At 46.6% G+C, this 12,291-nt stretch overlaps 1 protein-coding gene across 2 annotated transcripts; it reads left to right on the plus strand.

Moving 5' to 3' along the window:
• The first annotated feature begins 340 nt into the window (after positions 1-340).
• Trim40 (tripartite motif containing 40) lies at positions 341-8,565 on the plus strand. Of its 2 annotated transcripts, none has more exons than XM_040732430.1 (6): positions 341-536; positions 1,129-1,638; positions 6,261-6,356; positions 6,948-7,199; positions 7,471-7,493; positions 7,672-8,565. In XM_040732430.1, exons 2-6 carry the CDS (start codon positions 1,297-1,299, stop codon positions 7,736-7,738), a joined length of 780 nt encoding a protein of 259 aa, XP_040588364.1. In that variant the 5' UTR covers positions 341-536; positions 1,129-1,296; the 3' UTR covers positions 7,739-8,565. The 2 variants fall into 2 exon arrangements, with proteins under 2 accessions (XP_040588364.1, XP_040588365.1); XM_040732431.1 differs by having other exon boundaries at positions 1,219-1,638.
• Positions 8,566-12,291: the final 3,726 nt, after the last annotated feature.

Below are 12,291 nucleotides of genomic sequence, written 5' to 3' on the forward strand. Positions count from 1 at the left end.
CCCTTCCTCCCTCAGATCACTTGTCAGGTATTTGGTCACAACAATGAGAAGAGAAACAAATGCCTAGTGGGTATCCTCCAGGTACCTCTCCACTGTTGAAGCTAAGACTGTAAAGGACAATGGTGTGGGCTGCCCCCAGCATCACCCAGGTGTGGTGGTCCCGTGACAACACCCAGAACTTCTGGTCCCACATGTGTGGGGTTCTTGGGAGGCTCATCCTATGAGGCATGTCTCAAGTCCTGTGAGATTTGCATTAAAGGCACCAAGACTTTCCTCTTCCCGGTAAGCAAATATGCCACGCCCTGCAGCAAAGTCCAGGTCACTATCCAGTGAGCCTAGCTCATGGGCATATTTCATTTTCCTGATAATTCAGTGCTAAAATTAGGCGACGGCTCTCCTCACCTTCCTCCTAGCTTTACTGACACAAGAGAGTATATATAGCTGGCATAATTTAAGAAGAACCGCTCATCTGCTGGCCTTCTCCCTAGGTCTAGAGACCAAGAAAATGACCTGAAGTTGAAAAGGAGAAATTTGAGGTAGGATAGAGCTATTTTGGGGATGAAGAGGAGGAGGAGGAGGAGGTACTTCTTTCTTTGGGCCATTCTTGGAAGTTGTTTGAAATATTATATGCTCTCCCTGTCTGTGTCTGCTTCTGTCTGTCTGTCTGTCTCTCTCTCTCTGTGTGTGTGTGTGTGTGTGTGTCTTTCTCTCTCCCTCCCTCCCTCTCTCCCTCCCTCCCTCCCTTCCATTCTCTTTCTCTTTCACCATGACATTACTGCAGTCTTGGAAAACTTGGTGGCTAATGAAGACTTGCTGACAAGGTGGCTGGTGGTATCAAATGATAACAGTGGCACTTGTAGGGTGGCAGCTCAGGAGAGATACATAAAACTCTGGCTGAGTTCTTCCCAGCAGCCACACACAGCACAGATGACTCAGCCTGTCCTTGACAGCTTGCTTCTGTCCATGACACCATGGCCCAAAGTTTAGCTCTGAACTGTGAAAAGACTCCACAGAAAACTCGCAAAACAGAATTGGGGTTTGGCTCACCCGCGTCCTCCAGATGCATGAAAAAGCAAAGAATAATCTTACGTTTAGAAAACACTGACCTGTTTCTGAAATTCCCGCCAGGTTGTGTTTCTTGCAGCCGCCCAGGCTCTGGCCTCTCTGATCCAGGGTGGACCTGAAGCCCGGCCCTGAGCCCACTCTATTCCACTCCAGATCCACTCCACTGAGCCCTCTCACCTGGGACTGCTGGCCTTCAAATGACCCAGTGTGGAGGCCGGTGAGGTGGGGGCCATGGTTCCTCTGTACAAGGACAACCAGGAGGACATTTGTCCCATCTGCCTGGATCCCCTGAAGGAGGCTGTGAGCACGGACTGCAGACACCTCTTCTGCCGGATGTGTCTGACCCAGCACGTGGATAAGGCCTCCGTCTCTGGGGTCCTCAGCTGCCCAGTCTGCAGGAAGCCCTGCTCCGAGGGAGTCCTTGGAGACGGTTACATCTGCTTCAGCCACCAGAAGAGGGTGTGCAGGTTCTGTGAGGCAAGCAGACATCTCCTGTGTGTGGAATGCCTCCAGTGCCCTGAACACCAGTCTCATACTGAGCTCTCCATTGAAAGTGCCATCAGCCACTACAAGGTAAGGCTGTGTCACCCCCACTAGCCCCTGCCACCGGCTCCACGAGTCACTGCTTTTAAGCTTGGCTCCTCACAGAGGCTTAGTGACTGACACCCTCCAACTTGGAGCCCTGGTCTTTGCTTTCTGTATGCCTCATGGCTAATATCAGGATTTCCAAGTTGCTGTGTGTCTATCTAGGTGATTCTGCCATTATGATGGCAAAGTCCCAGATTCTTCAGTAGACAATGAGAACCACTTCTGAACTAAGATTATATAGTTCCCTGGTGGATAGTTCTAAAACCTAGTCTAGACATGCGATCAGGATTCATCTGTGGTAACAGTTACCTTTCAAAGATTTTAAATCTGAGAACTTGTACATGATGTCCTGTTTCCCCCTTTCCTTCCTTTATTGATTATCGTTATTGCTTCTTGATTTATTTCTAAAAATGCTTCACACTTTGGGTAACAAATTTAGGCAACACCTGAAGATTAAGTAGCAAAATTAAAAATATTGCCTCTGGGACATGAGACAGTTGAGGGTAAAGGAGCTTGTCAAAAAGCTTTATTCTGAGTTCAGTCTCTGGAACCCACGTGATGGAAGGATGGAAATGACTTCCACCAAGTGTCCACTTACCTCCACACAAACTCCATGGTGTGTGCCCCCTCTCAAATAAACAATAATGACCCTTTTTTCCTGTCCTTCCTCATTCTTAGTCTTCAGGGATAACCAGAATTACATTTCTATTAATCTGTCCTTCCAGAAAAACTGTGTGTTTGAATGTTCTCTTTAAAATACACACACACATTTGTCCGCGCGCGAGCGTGTGCGCGTGCAAGACAGACAGACACACACAGAGAGACAGACAGACACACACACACAGAGACAGACAGACACAGAATCAGAGACAGACACTAGAGTTGTAACGTGGCATAAATGAAGCCAAGAATCCAATCCCCAGTACTTCAAAAAATAAAATGACAGTGAATGCTTAGGGGACTCTGTTCACTTATCTACCATTGTGTGTACACATGAGGTGGTGACCGGTGTGCCACGGCGTGTGTATGGAGGTCAGAGGATGACTTTGCAGAGTCAGCTCTCTCCCTTTACCAAGTGGGCCGCCAATGTTGGTGGCAAATGCCTTTACCCACTGAGCTGAGCTGTTTTTACTATATATCCTGTTTTTAATCCTCTAAAATATGTTCTGGACGTTTTCCCCATCGATGCATCAAGATCTCTTGTACATCTCCCAACAACTGCATCCTGTCCAGTTCTGTGAATAAATCAAAGTTAGGAAAAAGTTTTTCACGGGTGACTGATTTTAGGTTACACAGGATGTTATGATGAAGAACTTTCAGCACGTGTTTTGGAGAAGTTAAAACATCCAAGATATTGGCCGGGCGTTGGTGGCGTACGCCTTTAATCCCAGCACTCGGGAGGCAGAGGCAGGCAGATCTCTGTGAGTTCGAGGTCTACAGAGCGAGTTCCAGGACAGCCTCCAAAAAACAATACAGAGAAACCCTGTCTCGAAAAACAAAAGACCAAACAAACAAACAAACAAAAGCCAAGATATTTTGGTGAAAAATATAAGATAGAAAACTAACTTTAACTTTTCCAAATTATAGCAAATTGTCCCCACTATCATTGAATGTTCCATGTAGATCCTGCTCTGTTCTACCAGTCTGAATGCTCCTGCCTATGTGCCAAACCTCCTCCTCTTCCTTCTCATCTTCCTCCTTCCTTTCTTCCCCCTTCCCGCTTCTTCCTCCCCCCTCCCTTTTCCTTCCCCACTCCCCCTTCCCCTCCCCCTTCCACCTCCCATAGTACTAAGGATAAAGACTGAACCTAGGGTCTTGCACATGCAAGGCAATCGTGCTATGCTAAATATACAGTCTTCTTTTTACTTCTTATTTTGAGACCTAATCTTACTTTTGACTCCCATGCTGCAAGCCCCCCAGAGTAACTAAGATCTTAGGCATACACCACCAGACTCACCGTGTTAAACCATTTTAAGAACTGTACATTTGCAATATGGGCAGGCCTTGTTGTTTTTTTCCTCTTTTGGACAGGTGTTGCTTTTTTCTCTTAAAGTTTAACTTAATTCTGTTATATGTGCATTTTGCCTGCGTGTATAAATGCGCACCACATGCACGGTACCAGAGGAGGCCTGAAGAGGTCACCAGAATCCCTGGAACTGGAGTTACAGACAGTTGTGAGCTGCCCTGTGGGTTTCAGGTCCTCTGCAGGACCCGCCGGTGCTCTTAAACACGGAGTCATCTCTTCAGCCCCATTGTTTGTGTTTCTTGAGACAGGATTGTCCTGGTTAGTCTGTAACTGATGGCAATCCTCCTGCCTTAGCCTGCTAAGTGCTGGAATTACAGATATATGGTACCACATTTAGCCTTTCTTACTTTTCTGTTTTCCCCTTGCCCAAAACTTCTTGCCAGTTGTCCCAAAGATTAATGAGTCAAAGGCACAGCTTGTACACCAGTTAATCTGCTAGAGAAACTCGTGTCATCTGGGGGTGTTAAAACGGAACAATTCTGAGGTTTCCTCATGATGTCATGCCCTTGAAATGAGTTCTAGCCATTTCAAAGTCTCCTGTGGAGGGGCCTCTCTCATCCTATCCTGATAGCTTCACACTGTGGTTACACCCTCATCCCCAGGATCCCACTCTGTAACACCCCTCCGCTTTGAAATCAATGAGTGAGTTGGCAGTCATTTGGCCTCCATCTATCTCTGCTCTTAGCCAGATCTGTGTATTAATGTCCATGAGTGAGAATTACTGTTGCTGGGCAGGTACAAAGTTTAAGCACCCGTAGCTTCAGGGATGCCATGGAGGAAGCCAAACACGATCCCCCTTGCCTGACTGCCCTGTACCTGCTTCCCTGTCAGATCTTCTTATCAATAATGAAGCCGGAATTTCCTTTCTCTATTTTTTTCTTTTGTTGTGTCAGGGTTTAAACCCAGGACCTCATAAATGCCAGACAAACATTCTATCGCTGAACTACTACTTCCTCAGCCCTGAAGGGTAAATTCCCAACGTCTTTCAGACAGTTGGCCTTCCAAGAACACTGTCACAATCTGCAGTGACAAAACGAGGAAGCCTAAATTGGAGCTGAATGTAGAGAATGATTCAGAGAGCTTAAAGGGCAATGTTCTACCGAGTTCTGTACCTACTAAGTGCAGAGTCTACAGTAGCGGGGATGGGGCTTCCCGCTGCCATGAGTCAGGTGTGAGGAGACAGGTCTCGTCCGTCCTTGAGTGACTGACTCAGGTCTGTACCTTCTGTAAGGTGTCACACCAGGCATCGGGAGGAAGTACAAAGGTGATTCATGACTACTGACTTCAAGTCCATATTTAAGTAATAAGAGGAAGTGTAGAAAAATAAATAAGAATATCTTTGTTCATTACAAGGAAGACAGTTAGTGTCTGGTACACAAAGGAATTGATGACAAACTATGCCAGCAGGGTGACTCTTCTTAATGCGATCAGCCAAGGCCTAATGGGAAATGACATCGAAGTTGCACCAGGACAAAGACTGGGTGTGGGGAGTAGACGGAGTGTCCAAGTCCAGAGAAGTCCTGTTGCATTCGGAGAATTTATAATCAGGGCTTGTTTTAAATGGCTCTAATTACCTTTTCATGTTAGCATACGACGTAATGGTTTAGGGCCGGGTGTGCTGGCACACACCTTTGGCCCCAGCACTTGGAGGCAGAGGCAGGCTGATCTCTGAATCCTAGACCAGTTTGGGCTGTGTAGTGAAATCCTGAAACAAAACAACAGCAGCAGCAACAACAAGGACACACACACACACACACAGACACACACACAGACACACACACACACAATCACAAAGGGCTTGGCGATTTAGTGGTTAAAAGGAATATTGCTCCATCAGAAGACTTAAGTTTGACTCTCAGTACCCATACCAGGCAGCTCAAAACTACCTGTAATTCTGTCTCCATAGGATCTGGTGCCTCTTCTGGGCTCCTTGGGTACCCACACGTGTGTACATATTCACACATAAACACACACTCATATATATAATTTAAAATAAATATGAATCTTTAAATATGTTTATAAAAACAAAGGAGTGTGTCTTACTCATTTTAAACATGGTAAATGAAACACCTGCGTTGTCTCAATCTTATCTTGTGCATTTAGAGTTACTGACATTGATTATGTTTGTTTTCTTTTGAAAAGGTGTGTGTGTGTGTGTGTGTGTGTGTGTGTGTGTGTATCCTTGAAAGTCAGAAAAGAGGAGGGTGCTGGGTTCCCTGAAACTGGAGGTACATCAGTTGTGAGCTCCCAGCATGGGTGCTGAGAACAGAGCTCAGGTCTCCTGAAGGCCAGCAACCGCTCTTCCCCCCCCCCCAATTTCCTTTGTTTTGGTTTTTGAAACAGGGTCTCAATACATAGTCCTGGCTGACCACGAACTCACTGTATAGACCAGGCTGGCCTCAAACCCAGAGGTCCAGTTGCCTCTGCCTCCTGACTGCTAAGGTTAAAGGTGAACAGGGTCATGCCTGGTCTTGGTGGCTTTTTGTTTGTTTGTTTTTGTATTCTTACTCAAGGACCAGCTGTGGATTCCCTGGAATACTGCCTCACCCTCCAGTCTGACAAAAGCTGTGTCTGTGCCTAGGAAAGACTCATCCGCAGAAGCAGGAAGCTCAGAAAGGACCTGGGGGACCTTCAACGGCTTAAGGCTCAGAAAGAAGAGAAGTTGCAGGCTCTGCAGGTGAGTGTGAGTCCCAGGGATGTCTAGAGTCCTGAAGCACCTCTCCTTTTTGTTGCGGACAACTTCTTGTCCTTGGAGCAGCCTGTTGTGGGATTATGGTCCTGTGGGCTGAAAACCTGGGTTTTGGGCTTGGCTCCGAACAGAACAGCTTGGGGGCACTTGAACCTTCTGACCTCCATACATCTTTTTTCTTAAGGAAAAACCCGTATTCTCCTGAGTACATAGTGAGAATAAACAAAATAGATAGCTGAAAAATGACTACACATCTTGTCCTTGACAATCAGTTTTCTATCCCTCCCACTCACCTGGGCAAGCTTTCTCCTCACAAAGTTAAAAGCTGACATCAAAAGAACGCAGCTGAGTGGTGGGCATGCATGCACAGGTGTGTGTGTGTGTGTGTTCTACTATGGCAGGACACAGTATCTGTAGATGTGCTTGGAATTATGAGGCGGGGAGGGAGGAGCTTCGTGTAGAGTCCAGTGGCTGGTGAGGTAAGACGTGAAGGAAGAGGAGTGGAGGTGAGTATTCCCACGTGGCTGCTAAGTGCATAGAGAGACAGGGGCTCTATCATCAAATCTTCTGTGGTTTCAGGTGGATTGGGGGAGCCGCGGGCTGCCAAATCAAGTGGATTGGGGGAGCCACGGGCTAAGAGCTGGGCTGCGGAATCAAGACCAAGCTGAGGAACAGCTGAAGGCCCTGCCTCAGAGTTGGCTGGACCAACAAGAGGACCTACAAGCAGAGGTGGCTAAGATCTTCAGCATCTCTGAGGCGGTAACACGGCTCAGCATCCTGGCTTCTGACCTGGAAAGGATGGCCAGGGAACTGGATGCCAGCACTCTGAAGGTGCTTCAGGGAGAGATTCTTTCCTGCCTGCAGGTCCCTCATGGGAGGTGTTAGGAAGGGCACTCCTGGGATATGTGAGGATTTCAGTGTGTGTGTGTGTGTGTGTGTGTGTGTGTGTGTGTGTGTGTGTAGTGTGCCTTCTACAGGGCCACACCATGATACAACAGCTCTCATGGTGGCAGCCGGAGTGGCCTTCAAGCAGGAGCCAGGAAGGGCATTCAACGTCAAGAACATAGTAACTGACTGTGATTTGTCACCCTTTCTCTCCCAGGATGCCAGTGACTTACTGGACAGGTATGACTCCCTCACCCTCTGCCCCACACCGGAAGACACGTGCAGACCCACATGACATAGACGTGTATATGGGCTAAATTAAAGTCAAGGCGACATACTTGGTACTTGCATACTACATGGGCAGTGGAAGATTCAGTAGCGTATGTGTGAATTTACAAATGATTTCTTTGTTTTTTAGGACTGCGCCACAGAAATTAGAAGGACCCCTCTCTCATCTTCCTGCAGCCAATCCAAGCCCCAGCTAGTTCTCCCGGTTGCGTTCTCATCCCCACAGCTCTCATCTGATGCCCTAGCCCCTGACACGTGGACACAGTCTCCTTCTTAAGCTATACTTGAGCGTGTGGCTCCTTGTGGCTGGGCATTTCAGATCTCCATTGCTTCCAGGGCCATCTGTGCAATCTCCATATCACCTGTGAGCTGGTGATAGCACCTACTGTCCGTGGTCTCATGTGAGCATCAAAGCATCTGGCCACCTTAGCGCATGGAGCCGGGCAGGTTTATTGGAGTGAAAATGTCTTCCGACTCTGATAGAACCTCCTGTCTGCACTGCCCACGTAGTCCATTCATTGTGACTGTTGCAGACAGACTCAAGGGTGATTACCACAGTCCTCATGGTCATGTACTCCTGTAACTTGGTCGCCCGAGTGTGACAAATTAGTGGTGCCTGTGACACGCTTCTCATCAAAGGAATTTAGCAGAGGCGATTAAGGTCACTGAAGTGGCCATGTCTCCTTCCACTGGTCTCTTACTAATAGATGCATTCTAGAGACTCCTCTTGATAAAGTTAGTGGTGCTGAGGGGGAAAGATACGTGGGCAGCTCCTAATTTCTTAGAGCAGCCTACACCTTCCAGCTGACAGGAATCAGGGGGTCTTATGGTTGTAAGAGAAAGAATTCTGCCAACACAGTGAGCAAAACTGGATGTAAATCCTCCTTCTGGGAACTGGTAATGTCTTAACTTCTTAACCCTCCCTCTTCCATAGTTTCCAAAATGCCTGAGAAATGGTAGGAGAATTCTTTTTTTTTCTTATTTCTACATGCGTTCTTATAATAAACTTTCCTATTTAAACTAACCAAGATGAGTCTCTCTTCTTTGCAAGGCAAAGGTTTTACAAGGTCAGGGGCTAAACCTGTGGGTGTCAGGTAAAGTGTGTGTGTGTGTGTGTGTGTGTGTGTGTGTGTGTGTGTGTGTGTGTGTGTGTGTGTGTGACTCTTCTCTGGGGTCTGGTAAAGAGGAATTGGGAGCCTGGAGCTTTTATGCAGATATGGCTCTTCAGGGGGGAAAGCAAATGGAGTCTGACTCCAGCAAGAACAGCCTGGAGGTTCACTGGTCACCCCACTGGTAGGTCATCAAATCTACCCCCTTTAAAAGGCAGTAAGTTGTACAGTGCCCTAGGGAGGGGCATACACTGATGGGTTAAAAAGGAGTACCTTCACTCACTTGCAGTTTTACTTCTCGGTTTAAGAGATACAGATTATCTATCAGAATGGCAGTCACTTGTAGTGTGTAGAGTTGGCATCAAAACACTCGCCTGGGCCACACAACCACCAGTTTCCAAACAAAACAGTTTGGAATGGAGTGCAAGAGCTCGGAAGTCAGACAGGGATTGTAAAGCCCTGGCTGTTTGATCTTAAATGAGCAGAAAAAAAAACAAAAACAAAAACCAAATTTCACCAGGTCTCAAGTCTGCCCTTCTCCTCTTTCTCATTGGCTACCCCCTTACCCCCACACCTTTTGTCCTCTCTCCCTTTCAACAGAGATTAATGCAGCTCAGGCTGGCATCAAATTTTCTGTCTCACTGTGTAGCAGAGGCTGACCTTGAATTCCTGATCTTCCTGCTTCTACCTACTGAGACATGATTGCACTGCCACACACAGCTGTCTCCTTCATGCTGAGCAGGGTATAACAAAAACCAGGGAGATGGTTCATCTTGCTGCTGTGTGAGCCAGGGAGATGGCACATCAAATGCTTGCTGTGTGAGCATGAAGACTGGAGTTTGGATCCCCACAACACATGTAAAAACTGAGTAGCCACCTATAATCTCAACACTTTTCAGGGAAAAGTCAGAACCCCCAAACCAACTAGATAGCTGGTCTAACAAGAACTGGCGAGCTCTGAGTTCAGCAAGAGACCCTACCAAATAAAGTGGAGAATGATTGAAAAAGACATCTGACGTCAACCCCAGGCCCCACATGCATGCACCCATATGTGTACATATGTGAAACCATACACATCTGTACCCACACGTATACAAAGTATGCATAAAAACAGAAAAAAGAGGATGATAATAAAATATATTTCATAGAGTTACCAAAATAAATACCATAAGGGACATGATGCCTTATAGCAGGAAGGGAACTTCATATCATATACATATACCTTAGAGGTTCATGTTTGGTTTTTGGTTGGTTGGTTTCTTTTTTCTTTCCTCTTCTTTTTTAATTTTGTTTTGTTTTTCAAGACAGGGTTTCTCTGTATAGCTTTGGAGCCTGTCCTGGAATTCACTCTGTAGACCAGGCTGGTCTCGATCTCACAGATATCTGCCTGCCTCTGCCTCTTGAGTGCTGGGATTAAAGTTATGTGCCACCACTACCTGGAGAGGTTCGTGGTTGTTTTAAACTCAAGTAAAACCAGTACAAAGAAACAGAAAAATATAGTCCATTTTCTAGTGGAATACGAGGCTTAGGGCCTGTATGTACGTTTTATCATTACATAGACACTTGTTCATACCCTTATTTTTCAAACATATATTTTATAAGGAATATTGAACATTCTAGAGAAATTCACTCAATACCTTCTGATCTCTTGCCCCTAACTGCAAGGTCTTTTCTCTCTGCTGTGTGGAAGAGAGACACCAGCCTTTGAAGACAATTCCAAGCATGGGCCCAAGGCTCCTGATGGTCTCTCCAGTAGAATTGCGCCATGGCTGATTTGTCTCCTCACAGATGCAGTTTATGACTGAGTAGAATATACAGCAAGAATGTTAAATAAATTGTCACCAAAGGGCAGGTTTAGATAGATAGATGAAGTGCAGACCCAATAAAGTCTAGAAAATTCATCATAGCCACTCTGTAAAGTTAAGGAAAAATGTTTTTATAATGCATAAAACTTAAAATATCATTTTGAGATGACGGATATATTTTCCAAGTTGTAGGCACCCACCATTAGTTGCCAGCCTGCCTCCCAAATAATTTCCAAGCAGGGACGTTTCTGGAGTTATCCAGACCCTACATGACCACAGGATTCCACCTCTACCCAGCTTCCTGTAGCCCACAGAATTCTCCACTTCAGATCAGTTTTTATCTTTAGTCCCCACTCTTCCCCTGTCCTCCCTCATCCCACAGAGGTCACCTTTTGTCCAGTCCTAGTATATCTCAACTTGTTAGTCTAAAGGTGACAGGCCATCCAAATATCCCTTAGCATCCTCCTGGGATCCTCTTACCCCATCGCAAGAGTGCGGATGATGCTATTCCTGTTCCGCCAACTGAGCTATTTGTGAGTAATTCTCTTCCATCATCTCCTTTTTAATTTCAGCTGGTAGCCAGCTGATCAGGGAGACGGCTTCCCCAGGGGGTGAGTGTAGTCCTTGGATTATGGTTTATGGCCTAACCACCCTAGGGGTCCTCTTCCCTCTTGGCCTGTTGGGAAAGAGACAGAAGGGGTGACAGAAAGCGTTGTGCTTGGCCCACGAGCACCAACGGAGATAGCCCTCCAGGAGACAGATTTTGGTGAATCAGCTCGTTTTTCCAGAGTATTAGGAATATATAGGATTGAGGAGTCTGGAGACAAACCCTAATTTGCATTGAGTGGCAAGTTCCTATCACAAGGCTTAGTGTGTGGCAGTAGGGTCCTATAGCAGAGCCCCTAGAGCAGGGATCTATGCCAGGGGTCAGACTAAAGATGAATTGGGTATCCGGTTTTAGAGACAGCTTTTAGATAAGGTCAGTCCTCCAGGCCCAGGAACATCCTCCAGACAAGGGCAGGTAGAGGCAGGAAGTTCTGCTGAAGGAAGGGAGCTCCTTGTTGCCGAGCTTATTGAGATAAGCCACCAGGCAGGCCTTGGGGAGGCCACGACCTCCGACCAGCCGGCAATGTCTTCCAACAAAACAGTATCTCCTCCCAGACTGACCTTCACCTCACCTAAAACCGATGCCACCAGGAGAAGGCAGTGAGTGGAACCGGATGGAGATGGTACATGTCTGTCCACAAGGACGGGGAGATGACCCAGCGTCCGAGGAAGGTCAAACACTTGGTGAGACAGCTTTCCCTCTTCCCCTTTCTCCCTCCTTTCCTCTCTCACCATGCACATCTTTTAAAAGACCATCCTGGTATCGTATCCTCCCTGAAGACAAGGCAGCGTCCCCTCCTCTAAGTACCCACAATGCCTAGGCAGATCCGGATCACAACCACCACCACATGGTGTGGAGGTTTTGTCTTTTCTTCACTGTCTTCCCAGCGCTCCTTCATGTTATTCTCAAAGTGCCAGGGCTAGCATGATTTTTCATTGCTAGCACAGGAAAAAAATGTTTCTTTTTCTTCTCCTTTAGGAATGTTCCACATATTTTATTACAGAACCAACGAGCTAGCCATTTTGGAACAGATAAAAGCAAGCAAGGATCCCCAAGTAAACATGACCAAAACTCCAAAGGTTAAAATAAAAACTTTCTGCCAGCTAGTGGAACTGTTTGGGAAGGATTAGGAGGTGCGACTTTGCTGGAGGAGGTGCGTGGGTTTTAAAAAGTCCACATCATTCCCGGTTAGCTCCCTCCATCTCATGCTTGTGGATCAAAATACAATC

Source organism: Mesocricetus auratus, unplaced genomic scaffold (assembly GCF_017639785.1).
Source record: "Mesocricetus auratus isolate SY011 unplaced genomic scaffold, BCM_Maur_2.0 Super-Scaffold_100027, whole genome shotgun sequence".
In the NCBI taxonomy this organism is placed as follows: domain Eukaryota; kingdom Metazoa; phylum Chordata; class Mammalia; order Rodentia; family Cricetidae; genus Mesocricetus; species Mesocricetus auratus.